The sequence below is a fragment of the Numida meleagris genome, chromosome 2 (assembly GCF_002078875.1).
Source record: "Numida meleagris isolate 19003 breed g44 Domestic line chromosome 2, NumMel1.0, whole genome shotgun sequence".
In the NCBI taxonomy this organism is placed as follows: Eukaryota; Metazoa; Chordata; class Aves; order Galliformes; family Numididae; genus Numida; species Numida meleagris.
In genome coordinates this window covers 53,640,719-53,656,112 of record NC_034410.1, presented here as the reverse complement: position 1 = coordinate 53,656,112, position 15,394 = coordinate 53,640,719, and the positions used below count along the sequence as shown (strand labels likewise).

General features: G+C 40.8%; 1 protein-coding gene across 1 annotated transcript in view; it reads right to left on the bottom strand.

Annotated features, from left to right (window-relative positions):
* The window catches only part of COL15A1 (collagen type XV alpha 1 chain), a 100,958-nt gene that overhangs the window by 67,244 nt on the left and 18,320 nt on the right, over positions 1-15,394 (bottom strand). The window contains exons 7-9 of the mRNA XM_021386366.1: positions 7,326-7,388; positions 5,734-5,859; positions 2,508-2,570 (exon numbers count right to left, since the gene is read on the bottom strand). Of these exons, the coding sequence (XP_021242041.1) occupies positions 2,508-2,570; positions 5,734-5,859; positions 7,326-7,388 (252 nt within the window). The remainder of the gene's footprint in view (positions 1-2,507; positions 2,571-5,733; positions 5,860-7,325; positions 7,389-15,394) is intronic.

Sequence of the window (15,394 nt, the reverse complement as noted above, 5' to 3'; positions counted from 1 at the left end):
AAACAAAACAAAACAAAACAGAACAAAACAAACCATGTCTGTAATTGCTTAATTAAAATACCCACAAAATTCTGTGTTGACTTTATGTCATAAAGTCCATTATGTGAAACATTAGGCCCCTTTGCTAAAAATAAAACAATCCATATTTCAGAAATTATAGTAACAAATGAATAGTTCTGGTCTGGCATGCATACAGGGAGCAATTTTGTATTTCAGTTTTGCTGGAGATTTTGAAGGTCTAGAGAATTAAACACTGTGGGTCACATCTTCATGCTTCTCATCTTAAGTGAGAAAAACCCTCATGGACAGTAACAGAAGTGGAAACTGATACCACGTAAGTTGTCTAGGACACCAAACAAGGGATACGATTACCAGTATGGTTTTAGGCTCTTCAGCAGTAATCAAGTTATTTGATTTGCTTTTATATACCTTACCTAAATTCATTTTCTCACATCTAATGTATGGAAAGGACAGAAACACAGCATGCAAATATTTCTTTTCTAAGTGACATTGAAGCTAATGGACTTAATCATTACATTGGAAATCTCTTGTCCTTACACATTCAATAAAAACTGCTTGAGTAAGATCTGAAAAAAATGGGTAATCATCAGCATCAAAATGATAGCAATGACTTCTTCCAAAATTAATGACCAAAAAAACCATATTAAATATCACTCCAGGGAACAAATTGACTTCACTTTCTACTCTTCAGTACATTCTGCAGCTTCTCCCAGTAGTCTTCTTTGTACTGAAAAATGATTATAATTAGATATAGCAATATAGATTAAACCAAGGCTTTCAAAAAAAAAAAAAAAAACCCACAAAAAAACCCATAGTGGAAATGGAGAAATCCTATTATTCCAACATGCTGGGGACTGTATTGAATGGGAGCAAATATATAGTGCTTCACTTTTAATTAAATTTTATCAATGTATGTACACAATGTAGAAAACAGGTACAGCAAGGGAAAACAGTCAACTTCTGGCTCTTTATTTGAGTTATATACTCTTTTTGAAAATTATTATTTTTCTTCCAATTAATACACTTTCCACATCAAGTTCTTTTCCAATAAGCAGAAATTCAAGTCCAGTTTGCTTCAGGTAGTCGTTCTTCTGTTTAAACTACTGATTATAGTAGGAACGTTCTAGTAGTTACCATCCAAAGATGCAATCTCTGTTTTCTGGATAGCTACTAGATCCCATCTGTGCTGTAGTTCTACCAATCTCAACCTTTTGAAATCATAGTTTAGAGTCTTCATTCTTCGTACGTCATGTTAAAAAAACCCCTTATTATTTTATAAATAAAAAATTGTGTCAGTATTCTGATTGTTCAAGAGTTGCTTTTTCATTTCCTTGTAGTATGTGAAATTTCAGTGTGCACTTGTGAAACTACTTTCAAGCTCTTGTGCATAAACCTTGGTATAGAAGTTCACTGAAAAATGAAATTGTCCTGTAGTTATTTAACTTTGGGAGACAGAATCACAGAAAGAGGGTTGTGCAGGGCCTCTGTAGGCCTTCCAATCCACTGTCCCCCTTGAAGTGGAAACATCACCATCTCTACATCAGGTCAGTCATGGCTCTGTCCAGACTGGGCATGAAAACCAAGAATGGAACTTACATATCCTCTCTGGGCAACATGCTACAGTTCTGCACCACTAGTAGTGAATAGGATTCTCATAAGGGCCTCTTAAGATGCAGTTTGTGACCGTTATCATTCACTGCATCATCGGGCACAATGAGGAACTGTTTGGCTTCATCAGCTTTACCTCAGGCCCTTCAGACAATTGCAGACAGTTATTAGATCACACTTTGGTCTGCTTTTAGCCAAACTTAACAGTTTCCCACTCCTCCTCTTGTGCTGGCTGTAGTACTTATTTAATCCTGCATGAAGCCATTCATCAAGTCAACAGAAAACTAAGTAGTCCTCTGCTACCATCTGAAATACCTCACCAAATGCTTCATGAAGGCTGGAACTGCCGCAAGTGCGGGGTTGGGATATCATGGCTGAGAGTGTTAGCACTGCAGCAGTAATCAGTTAATACAGATATGGACTTCTGCAGAAGTGTACAAAACTTGCTCCGTTAATAATCAGCAGGTCTGCTCTTGTGTAGCTTGGGATAAAGCACATGGAACAGACTACAGAATCCAAACTTAAGTAATTCCAGTGGCCCTTACATGCATGCACACACCATGGAGAAAGCCTTCTGCAATCTGAACTAGGAGCTGGAGTTCTTCCTACAGACTTGCCAGCTTTTTATTGGTGAATCACAATGGAGTAGCTCATACTGCATTTAGAGCACTTCATGCTGCAGAAAATGAGATTGAAAACATCTGGATTTCTCAAAATGCCTTTTATGATATGTTCTAATAATCCATTAGCCGCTGGATTAAAAAAAAAAATGAAGCCAGTCAACACTGTGTTGCAAGGACAGTAATTTACATTTTTTATAGCTTAATATTGACAAAGATATCACATTGAAGTAGGAGCAACACAAATGTTTAACTTACCTTTTCTCCCTTCTGTCCTTGTGGGCCAACCACTCCATCAAGCCCAGGAAGACCTTGTGGACCCTGTGAATGATAGCAAATCTACAGCAGGTGCCATTTGATAGTCTTTTTCTTAACACACATAGGGAAGTATTTTGGACCAACTCATAAAACAGCAGTATAAATTACTAAATGTGGTCCTTTACATGGCACCAGGAAGCAGCTCACAAGTTCTAGCACTTGTATTTCTTGTCTTCTGACAGTTTGGTTTTGTATCAAAACATTATTTAAAAGTACATTAATAGAAAACTATATCAAGCAATCACATAATAAAACAAAAAGTAATTTAAAATTACATAATATAAATATGATGTTTGCATGTAAAATAGCCAATTTATGCAAACAGGTTTTGACAACACTGTAACAAATGAGCTGGGATTGAACTCCACATGCACTTCAGCCATCTGCACTTTTGGCAAACTCAAGACCAGATGAGAACTATCTGAGAAAAGGTTAGTATTCACAAAGTCAAAAAGTGGCATAGGTTTTCCTTGTGATGTCTTACTATACTCTTGCCTTGAAAAATGCATATTTAGCTCTCCATCTGACTTACTGTTTTGTACCCATGACAGAGCATGCATTCAAGAGGGCAGCCAGGCTGGGAAAAATTGGCTTTGTAGAGTCAGTCAATCAATACATGTATTAGAGCATGGGTGTCCAACCTTTTGGCTTGCCTGGGCCGCACTGAGTGAAAAGAAACTTTCTTAGGCCACATATAAAATATATAATACAGTTACTGCATACAAGTAACAAAACTTATTTATATATGTATTTATTTATTTATTTTAAAAAAGGGCAACAAAACCATAAAACTAGTGGGTCATTTAACCTTGTTTTTGTGAAACTAATGCATTAACATCTGGTTCAATTGAAGTGTTTCAATTCTTAATGAGTTCTCAAGGTGTTTGTCAGAGATTTTTTATGAAATATTATTATTCTTGTGAATCATCCTTGAAAACAGTTGTTCACAAATATATGCACTGCCAAAAAGCGATGGCATGAACAAGGTGTGATTGTGAAGCATAAGGTATTTTTCCGTGTTAAGATAGGTCTTGTAAAAGTCTAGTAGAGAGATGTGATCAAATTTTTTCTTCAAGTTGAATGTCTGATTACAACTCAGTACATTTCATTTGAAAATTCACTGGTAATGTCGACTGAAAGTGAAATCATGAATATACAGAAATTATGATTTTTTTTTTGAAATCTTGAAACCTGTTCTCAAATTCCTTTATCAAAAATGAAAGCAAGGTTCCTTATGCTCACTGTACACAGGACTGTGGTTAGTCATTGCACCAAAACGCACAAAATTATTTTTCATTACTCGAGCTTGCCATAATTTAAGTTTCATTTTGAACACTGTTATGGTTCAAAACATAGCACAGATAAGTTGATTTTCAACTTGAAGATGCATGTTTAAGTGTGAAGTGAAATCCACCAAAAATGCTAAACCTCTGAGCTATTTTTCATCTTCAGGCATTTTACCTCAAGTTAAGCACTTTCCTTCAGAAAAGCAAATGCTGTCCCTATAGTCAGCATCCATACTTGTAAGGAACTCTTGGAACTGGTGATGATTCAATCCATTGGACTTCATGAAAGTCATAGCTTTGATGACCATTTGTATAACATTATCCATTTTTAGAGCTTTCACAAATAAATTTTATTGATGTACAGTGCAATGTTATTTTATGAAACATGAGTTGCCTACAGCAATTGCATCGTCTTCTATTAATTTTATAAATCCCTCTTTTTTACCAACCATCGCTGGGGCACCATCAGTAGCTATACCAGATATTCTGACAAAGGTTAAAGAAAAACACTTTGATGCATTTTTCACTGCTTCATACAAATAAAGAGATTTAGTTGTGTCTTTTAATGGCACCAAAGAACCCATTTCTTCAGTGACATTATATTCATTATCAATACCTCTAATGAAAATGGCAAGTTGAGCTATATCTGTAGCATAAGTACTTTCATCTGTTACCAAAGCACTAAAATTTCAAATTAGCAGCTTTACTCCCCAAATTTCCTTCAATAGATTTTTGTATTTCTTCACTTTGCCTGGCTACATTCTGGTGAGATAAACTGATTTTAGAAAAATCCATTTTATTATCAGGACATATTATATCCACCACTCTTTCCAAGTATTGTGTAATAAACTCACCATCAGTAAACAGTTTTGATTTTTTTTTTCAATCAGATTTGCTAACACATTACTAGTTTTTAAAACAGAGTGTTTCAGTTTTAACTTTTTAAAAAGATTTTGTTGAGGTGGTAGATTTTTTAAAAATTTAGATTAGATTAGATTTTTTTAAACTCGTTATTTTGTCTTTTTGAAGCATTCTTTGACATGCATTGAATTTGGCAGCATGTTTCTGCATATAATGCCTGCTTAAATGGCAATCTTTGAAAACTGACATGATTTCCTTGCAAATTAAGCATAGTGCCATATTATTTGTCTTCACAAAAAAATACTCATCTGTCCATTCTTTGTTGAACACTCTTCCTTCATCCATGATTTTACTTCTTTGGGTTCAATTTTCTTTTGAGACACCATAAGGTAAGTTAAAAAAGTAGCATCAGCAATCACTGTGTTTTACTCAACATGTGGCACAAGTGCATGCCATATGTAATAGATGCAGGATTTGATGTGACTGAATGTATGTTACAGGTGTGAGAGGACAAGTTAGCCTTGCACTGCAGCTTCTCCATATCCCAGAGCTAGGCCGGGCCACTTGATGGGGAGGAGCCACTGCCATGATGACATGGCAGCAGGGGTGAGCTGCACTGTAAGCTCTGCTTGTCCACATGTGGCCTGTAGGCGCTGAGTTTGATAAGCCTGGGTTAGATGTTAGGAAGAAATTATTTACTCAGAGAGTAGTGAGGCATGGGAACAGGCTGCCCAAAGAAGCTGTGGATGCCCCATCCCTGGGGGAGTTGCAGGCCAGGGTGGATAGCACCCTTGGTAGTCTGATGTAGTGGGTGGCAATCCTGTCCATGACAGAGGAGTTGGAACTAAATGATCTTTAAGCTCCCTTCCAACCTAAGCCATTCTATGATTCTATGAATCTACTAATTTGCAGTAATACCAGGAATTATATAGACTGTAGGCTGTTAGGATTGAAAGCCTTAGAACATCCTGCTTTAGGGCAGGAACAACATCAAAGCTTATCTGTGAATGGTTACTCACTTCAGGGCCCAGTTCACCAGCAGATCCATCTTCCCTTGGTGACTGAGGAGGTTCTCCATCTGAATCAGGGGCTGGTTTTCCTCGAAGGTCATGCAATCCTGGACTGCCAGGTGGCCCAGGAAGACTCTGGATAAATTAATAGCATTGTTAGAATGCCCTGACAGATATATTCTGTTCTCTTTTGGCCAAATTCATTTATTCATTATACATGTAATGGGAGAATTTCATACAAACTGTTCAGGTTCATAGAACCATTGGCTTTGGTCCCTATCCCCTTTCCAGTTCATAAAGAAACAGTTCTAGTTTCACAGATATACTCCTTACTTATGATCACACTGACTTTCTTATCCTTGCTCTCTGAATTGTGCCACTTTGAAACATGTTATTTTAGGAAATCAAAAACTGAAAAATTCTGTGCCTGCTTTCTGTAATCCCATAAACATCTCAGAGATATTCCAATGATTAATGTGAAATGAATTCAGGGGAATCACTGAACAAAGGAAAATGGTTAGGTATTTCCCCACTGATTTCCAAGAACGACTTATATGCTATTAATAGAGCACTCAGGATCCATACTTATGGCTAAGACCTGACTGTGCTTGGCTCTTTTTTAATCCAGAACCCATCTTGTGTAAGTCCCGTCTCTCAAAATATATCAGCTCTCAGTGAAGGGGAAATACAAGAACAGTGCACCACTTCAGTCTCTAAAACAAAGCTTACTTGAGCTTGTTAACACAGTATGGTGAAAGTGACAGATTTAGCTAATATGTTAAAGTACTCAGCATCCCACTTATCCCATTCTGTTTGTGGAGCCTGTTCGTCCTGCACACAGCTGAACAGCTCATGAACCAGCTCTCAACTACTGCATTTTACAACACAATCTAATGAAATGAACCTAGATACTGTAGCTGCAAGATAAAGTGGTTTAGTTGATTCGTAAGTTATGCAAGCTCTTTCTGAAGCTGAGATAGCCATCTCCAGGAAGATGCTTTGACCATCTCAATTTAACCAGTGGCTAAATATAAGTCAGTGGCCCAAGACTCAAATTTTACCCAGCATGAATGCTCCTTATTAACTGTTGCTGAGCCAGAGCATTTCTCTTTCCTAGCCAACCTTCATACAACAATATTATAATTCTTCACAAAGGCCAAGATATAGGAAAGTGCAAATGACGGTCAAAATCAAGTAACAGTGGAAGGTGTTGTGTAAAATATTTCACACAAGCAAACATATGTTTTATAGCAGACACTTCGAATTAAAATAAAGAAATTCCTATCTCCTTTTTACTGCCCTCTCAGAGCCAGACTAAATGCATCTTCTCCTTCAAAGAGTCATCTTGACATTACTCCTTTGTTGTCCTCTTCCTTTCTCACATTTCTTCCCCACTTACATACACTTATGTCTTTGAGATCTTCAAATGAAATCCCCAGTGTTTCCTACAAAGCATTTTCGAATGCTAGGTATTAAACACATATATATATTTATTTGGGAAATCGTACTATTGTCAAAGAACATGGATCATCTACAATCTAGATGGGTAAAATGAAGCTCTTTGTTATGCTAATGTGAAATAAACATCACAATATACTTACTCTTAAAATCTCAGTTTCTTTATCAACATCGCCAGAACCCAATTCTTCAGGTTTCAGACTAATCTGAAATTAAGTTAATCCAGTTTTAAAATACTGCTTCCAAAGATGACAAAAATATCACTTGTCAGTTGTAGCAAATACAGTTCTAGTCAATATAACTGCAGTAGAATGTCATAGGTGAAATAATTTATAATTCAAAAAAAATATTTTAGTAATGTCTGGTGAGATTCATACTATTTTATTTTGTAGATACCTATCTCCACATTTACCTAATGATGCTTTATGAGTTGTGAAACAGTCCTGCAGGACACATATAAAATGTAACTATTTAAATTGATGGAAGACTAAGTAGTATCTCAGACAAATTTTAACTTCAGAAAGACACCTGTCGCTATTAAGAATATACTAAAAATCATACCTAATATTTACCGTATCCTACAGTGTGTACCCTAGTTCAAAAGCCAGATTCTGAGATTCCCACAGTTGCAATCCAAATAAACTTCTTATTAAGGGAAATCGATATACAAAAGTATTTTCCAAAATATTTCATTAGAAAATACTGTTTATTTTTAGTATTACAATTTGATTGTACTCATCTAATTTATGAATCCAATATTTTTCAACTTCAAATAAACTTTCTATATTATAAAACCAACAGTGCAAGCTACAGTCAAAATGCATACTGCCAATGAATTCTGAAAATATCTGTGAAGAAGAAAAAAGTATTTTTAATGGAATTTTTAAATGGTACTTTTTAATGGAAATAATTCTTCTCCAAGAGAGTGGTCAGACGCTGGAATGGGCTGCCCAGGGAGGTGGTGGAGTCACTGTCCCTGGAGGTGTTCAAGGAACATTTAGATGCTGTACTGAGGGACACAGAATCATAGAATCATAGAATTAGCTAGGTTGGAAAAGACCTACAAGATCACCTAGTCCAACCATCCACGTACTACCAATAACCCCACTAAACCATGTCTCTCAACGCTATATTTAAATGTTCCTTGAACACCTCCAGGGACGGTGACTCAACCACCTCCCTGGGCAGCCCATTCCAGCGCCTGACCACTCTTTCAGAAAAGTAGTGTTTTCTAATGTCCAGCCTAAATTTACCCTGGCGTAACTTGAGGCCATTCCTCCTCATCTTGTCACTAGTTACAAGAGAGAAGAGGCTGACCCCCAGCTCACTACAACCTCCCTTCAGGTAGTTATAGAGAGTGATAAGGTCCCCCCCGAGCCTCCTCTTCTCCAGACTGAACAATCCCAGCTCCCTCAGCCGCTCCTCATAAGGCCTGTGCTCCAGACCCCTCACCAGCTTCGTCGCCCTCCTCTGAACATGCTCCAGGGCCTCAATGTCTTTCTTGCAGTGTGGGGCCCAAAACTGGACACAGTACTCAAGGTGGGGCCTCACCAGGGCTGAGTACAGAGGGACAATTACTTCCCTGCTCCTCCTGGCAACACTATTTCTGATACAAGCCAGAATGCCATTGGCCTTCTTGGCCACCTGGGCACACTGCTGGCTCATGCTCAGCCAAGCATCGACCAATACCCCCAGGTCTGTTTCCTCCACACAACCATCCAGCCACTCTGCCCCAAGCCTGTAGTATTGCCTGGGGTTGTTGCTGCCAAAGTACAGGACCCGGCACTTGGTCTTGTTGAACCTCATCCCATTGGCTTCAGCCCAGAGATCCAGCCTGTCCAGATCTCTCTGCAGGGCGTCTCTACCCCCAGGCAGATCGACACTTCCTTCCAGCTTGGTGTCGTCTGCAAACTTACTGAGGGTGCTCTCAATGCCCTCATCCAGGTCATCAATAAAGATATTGAAGAGAACAGGCTCCAGCACCGACCCCTGGGGAACACCACTCGTGACCGGTCGCCAGCTGGATTTAACTTCTTTCACCACCACTCTCTGGGCCCGGCCCTCTAGCCAGCTTCTTACCCAGCAAAGAGTGCAGCTGTTCAAGCCATGGGCTGCCAGTTTCTCCAGGAGAATACTGTGGGAGACAGTGTCAAAGGCTTTGCTGAAGTCTAGGTAGGCCACATCAACAGCCTTTCCCTCATCCACCAGACGGGTCACTCGATCATAGAAGGAGATCAGGTTGGTCAAGCAGGACGTGCCCTTCACAAACCCATGCTGGCTGGGCCTGATCCCCCGGTTGTCCTGCAAATGCTGCCTGATCTCCCTCAGGACAATCTGTTCCATAACCTTCCCTGGCACCGAGGTCAGGCTGACAGGCTTGTAGTTCCCCGGATCCTCCTTACGACCCTTCTTGTAGATGGGAGTCACATTGGCAAGCCTCCAGTCTTCTGGGACCTCTCCAGTTGACCAGGAACGCCGATAGATGATGGAAAGTGGCTTGGCTGTCTCCTCCACCAGCTCCCTCAGTACTCTCGGGTGGATCTCATCCGGCCCCATGGACTTGTGGCAGTCCAGGTGGAGTAGCAGGTCTCTGACAGTTTCCTCCTGAATCATGGGGGGTTTGTTTCGTTCCCCATCCGAGACTTCCAGCTCAGAGAGTAGAGTGCTCTGAGGACAACTGGTCTGGCTTTTAAAGACAGACGTAAAAAAGGCATTGAGAACCTCAGCCTTTTCATTGTCCTCAGTGGCTACATTCCCAGCCGCGTCCAGTAAGGAATGGAGATCCTCCTTGGTCCTCCTCTTACTGTTAATATATTTGTAGAAGCATTTCTTGTTCCCTTTAATCCCAGCAACCAAGCTTAGTTCAAGCTGGGCCTTTGCCTTTCTAATTTTCTCCCTGCACATCCTGACAACCTCTTTGTACTCTTTCCGAGTTGCCTGTCCTTCTTCCACAGGGGGTAGATTCTCTTTTTCTCCTGGAGCCTCAGGAAAAGCTCCCTGTTCATCCATGCTGGTCTCCTTCCCCGCCAGCTCATCTTGCGGCTCAGGGGGACAGCCTGCTCCTGCGCCTTCAGGACTTCCTTCTTGAGGAGCAACCAGCCTTCCTGGGCCCCTTTACCCTCCAGGACCGAATCCCAAGGGACCCTCCCTACCAGTCTCCTGAACAATTCAAAGTCTGCCCTCCGAAAGTCCAAGGTAGCAGTTTTGCTGTCCCCTCTCATGGTTCCACCAAGAATTGAGAACTCTACCATTTCATGGTCGCTCTGTCCAAGGCAGCCCCCAACTTCCACATCTCCCACCAGACCTTCTCTGTTTGTAAACAGCAGGTCTAGCAGGGCACCTCCCCTGGTGGGTTCTCTCACCAGCTGCAGAAGGAAGTTATCATCCATACACTCTAGAAACCTCCTAGGCTGCTTCTTCTGCACCGTGTTGTATTCCCAGCATATATCAAGGAAGTTGAAGACCCCCATGAGGAGGGCTGGTGATCGCACAACTTCAGCCAGCTGTTTATAGAACGCCTCATCTGTCTCTTCATCCTGGTTAGACGGTCTATAACAGACCCCCACCGGGATGTCTGCCTTGTCAGCCTTTCCTTTGATCCTAACCCACAGAGACTCAACGTTATATTCCCCAGTTGCAAGCTCAATAACATCAAAACGCTCTCTAACAGAGAGAGTCATGCAACCACCCCTCCTTCCTTGCCTATCCTTTCTGAAGAGCTTGTAGCCATCCATCGCAGTACTCCAGTCATGGGAGCGATCCCACCATGTTTCCACAATGGCAACTAAGTCATAGTTTGCCTGCTGCACGAAGGCTTCCAGCTCCTCCTGTTTGTTGCTCATGCTGCGGGCATTGGCACAGACGCACTTCAGCTGAGCCCCTTGCCTCACCCCTAATCCCGATGCCCGCCTAGGCACACCTCTTGCAGGCCTGGTTTTATCCCCTTCCCCCTTCCTCTCTAGTTTAAAGCCCTCTCTATAAGCCCTGCCAGCTCCTGGGCAAGGATGCATTTCCTCCTTTGAGACAGGACAGATTTTGTGATTTTGAGACAGACATGATTTTGTGAGAAATATTGCTGATATGTGGATGGTTGGACTGGACGATCTTAAAGGTCTTTTCCAACCTTGGCGAATCTATGATTCTATATTTCTTGCCAGAATTACATTTTACTGTGTATCCCACATTTTTACTGTGCATTGTATGTCACTACAGGGTAAATGAATAAGTACGAAGTTTGGTCGCACTGTGGTACTCAGTAAGTACATTTCCTCATCTTATTGCTACCATCTGTAATGCTTTTTCCACTTCAATCATGTAATGATTATTTATCTATGTGTTTACCTTTATATACTGTCAACACTATGAATGTCTCCCTGCTACCATCTGTTGCTCTCTTTCTTATATAATCTGACATTTTTGCTGAGGTTAGTTTGAAGTATTTCTACTTAAGGTGTTCATGACTTTTACAACCATTTATTCTTGATTTTTGTCAAAAAATCTTTCATAATGTATCTTTTCATTCTCAACTATCCATGTGTCTCTTTCTGTAGAATTCACTAAGATAGATTTGGCCTCTGTGTTTTAAAATCTTTTGGAAAAGTGATGTGTCTCTACGTCTCTCAAATTGAGGTCAATAAATAACTGGCAGACCAAACTGATCATACTTGCAAAACATTGTGTTTGCTTAATATGCATGTTGTTCTCATCAAACAATTGGCACTCATTTAATTTCATTTTTTTTTAAGTTTTATATATATCTGCAAGTGTTTGATCCCACTTGTTTTTTATCTGATACATCTGATGGACTAAATGATAAGAAAAAATGCACTGTTGTCTTCCCCCTGACTATCTTGCTTTTCTTGCGTTTGGCATTGAATAATTCAATTCTGAGGAGTTCTTCAATGCACACTTTAGACATCTCTCCTGCATGATGATCCTGGTTTCAGTACAGGTGTATATTTAAAGGACAAGTAAATCAGGTGTAAGTCTGCTTGTATCACACAGAATCCCTTGTCTTCGGGAGTAGAAAACTCAGCCTTCACGCTACTCTACAAATGTATGTATGAAGCAGATTCCTGCCCATCTGTCCTGACACTGCAGGGACACAAGGTATGGTCTTCCCACCTTGCAGCAGGATTAAAAACAGCCTGGTTGGCACAAAGCTTTCATAAAGAGATGGAAGTCAGAGAAATATAATTCACAGCATTAGCTTTTAATGATCTATGCTTTACCCCCGGTTGTGCCAATTTCTTACCTGGACTTATATCTCTTTCCACTCTTATGAGTATTTTAATTATCTTTTCTGCATTTACATAGCAGCAAGCTCTAAATTTCACCTGTGTTTTGGTCTCTCACCCTCTACATTCGAGAATTCACTGGATAAGTGCATTCATCCATTTTTTTGCTCCCTGTAGCTTTCTCAAATGATTCCTATAGTAGGAATGCATTGTATTAATTTAGGTCTGCTTTCACTGTCTGTTCATTTCCATTCAGTTTAATATATCCACTTAGCTCCTGTCAGTATTTTGTGCTTGTTTTTCTCGAATTTCTACCACTCTGTATGTACTACAATGATGAGAAAAAATCCAGTTTTCACATTTTGGTCACAGCCATGTCTAGAAACTCATATTGTATCAATTCCTTAGGAGCACCTCATGACTGTATCTCTGCATAAGGATCACAGTGAAAAAGTGACAGTCAAGGACAGAGAGATCCCTACTCTCTAGTGAGATGCAGAACTCCATTCATTCCCACGTGTGGCTTCTGTGAGAAGAGTCTAGAAGCTGTCCCATATCAGTTCCTGTTCCAGCCGGTTCCAGATGGCTCCAAAATGGACGCACCGCTGCCAGAGCGGAGCCTTGAGCAATGCCGGACGTGCCTTTGTGAGAGCAGATTTTAGAAGAGGAAGAACAGCTGTGCAACAGTGGCTGGGAGAGAGGAGTGAAAACATGTGAGAGGAACAGCCCCGCAGCCACCAAGGTCAGTGCAGAGGGAAGGCAGGAGGTGCTCCAGGAAGTTCCCTGCTGCCCAGGAGAGGCTCATGGTGGAGCTGGCTGCATTATCCCAAATCGCCTTTTGAATTTCAGTGGGTAAAGCGCTCCCTTCACCTTCTCTTGCAATTGCTGCTACCATAGATTGTATCCATATTTGTGCTTGGATATACCTAAGAGCTAGGGATATATTATTTTGAGTTATGGCAAGTGCATCTACAATTAACTGGTGGTCTTTTATATTAGTTCTTTCTCACTGAGGTAGTATATCAGATAAGAGTCACTGGTTGGTACCCAGTGCTGATAGGGAAGACTGCAGGGGTGTTGCAATGCATATAAGTCACTTGTTGTTGCATCTGACATCCTATCCTTTTTCTTCATCCTGCATTTCCCAGGACTTAGGGCAGTCAACCAGCACTATCCTGGCCCCGTTTATTTCCTGAATATATTTCATTACTGTGGATGACCACAGTTGAAAGGGTTAAGCCTCTGTTAGAATTAGAATTCAGTTCCATACTCCCAGTATGCCCAATACAGGCATGGGACCATGGCCACCCAGTGAGTGTGATAGGGTCAGCATAAACAATTGCAAATATTAATCCAAAGAAGATGCCTGCCCAAAGCTGTGACACTGATGATGCCACAGGGATCCCAGGGTAAGGAGCAAGGTGACAAAGGAACTTGCGAGGCACAGCAATAGGATCAGCATTCGTTAGGATCTGGAAAAGAAAAGAGAGAGAAGTTCCCAGTTCCAGAGGAACTAAGGTTAGAAGAGGCACAGCTAGAAAACAAAAGAAAAAGCTTCCTGATCCCAAAGGATCCAAGGTCAGAAGGAAGGTGAAATCCAGATGGTTAACTTTGTACATTTTCCCTTGATCATCTTGAGCCTTCCAGATGTGTTGGTTAAGAGGCTCTTTGAGGGTTAAAGGGACAGGACCAGTGTGGGGCAAATCAATCAACACCAGCTGGCCTGGAGAGTAAGTGTCCCAAAAAGCAGCTCTTTGAGTTAGGGACCACAGGGTGCGGTAGTTGCCAGTGGTGAAAAATAGTACAGGTCCCCAGTAACCCTCTGATTCCTTTTCAGTCAACAGGATCTGGTCTCCCACATCAGGGACACTTTCCACACATACTCTGTCTCTGAATTCCTAAGGGTGTAACCAAAATCTTTCTTAAATTTGGCCATCTTGGTAGCACAATAGGGAACTTCCTTGATACCAACATTGGAGAAGCCCTCTTTACCCTCTTCATATGTAAGCTCAGTTTTTATCAGAGGGTAGAGAGGGGTCACCAGGTTTATCTAATTTGTCTTTTTGGGCTCTCACATCCTCCAGGCTTTCTCTCAGACACAAGCCACTCCCTGGGGAACTACCATTAATCTCTGTCTCATTTACTGACTGTTCTCTAAGGGCTTGTTGAAGGAAGACTGTTGAATGTTTTTCTTTCTCTAACTGTCCTGTAAGATCTTCTACTTGGTCCTGCAGGTATATGATCAATTTGTGCAATGATCAAATAATTTGGGTTTCTGACGTGTGCTGCTGGTTGCGGATCTCTACAGCAGCAGTAAGAGCAGCTCCTAGAATTGCACAAATGATTGATTTTCCCTTTCCCTCCCCAGTACGGATGTGCTTGTGGACAGAATTTATATGATCCGCAACTCCCTTTAAGTTGGACCAATTATTCCGTGCCCACTCCATCCCCACTGGGGAGAGTTTGGCACCATGTTTTTCTAAGAGGTTGAGGAGCGGATTCCCACCCTCATTCTTTTTTTGTTAATGATCATGCCTCAAAATGTGGAGCAATCTTTTCAGAGGAGAAACATGTATTATCGACAAATCAACAATTTGCTCCTTACACCCCTGAAGGTTGCATATAATACATATTCTAAAAAGACAACCCTCTTACCTCAGGATATATCCTGAGGGGTGCACTCAAATTCTCAAAGGACAGCACTCTTGCCTCAGCGTATATCCTGTCCTGTGATGTCAATTTAAATGTCTCAATCCAATTATTGGCGATGGTTCAACATTTATATACTTGGAAGAAGATTAAGGCAGGAAAAGGCCAAATGCTGTTCAATGATTTTTTACAAATTCTAAGCAGCTAGGGAATACAGGGAAGATGGGAAAATTACTGATAGTAAAGAGAGAAATCCTAGTGAACAGATTAAAAAGCGGGGATAGTCACCACCAGGGATCCAGCAATGAAACAACATCATTAAATAG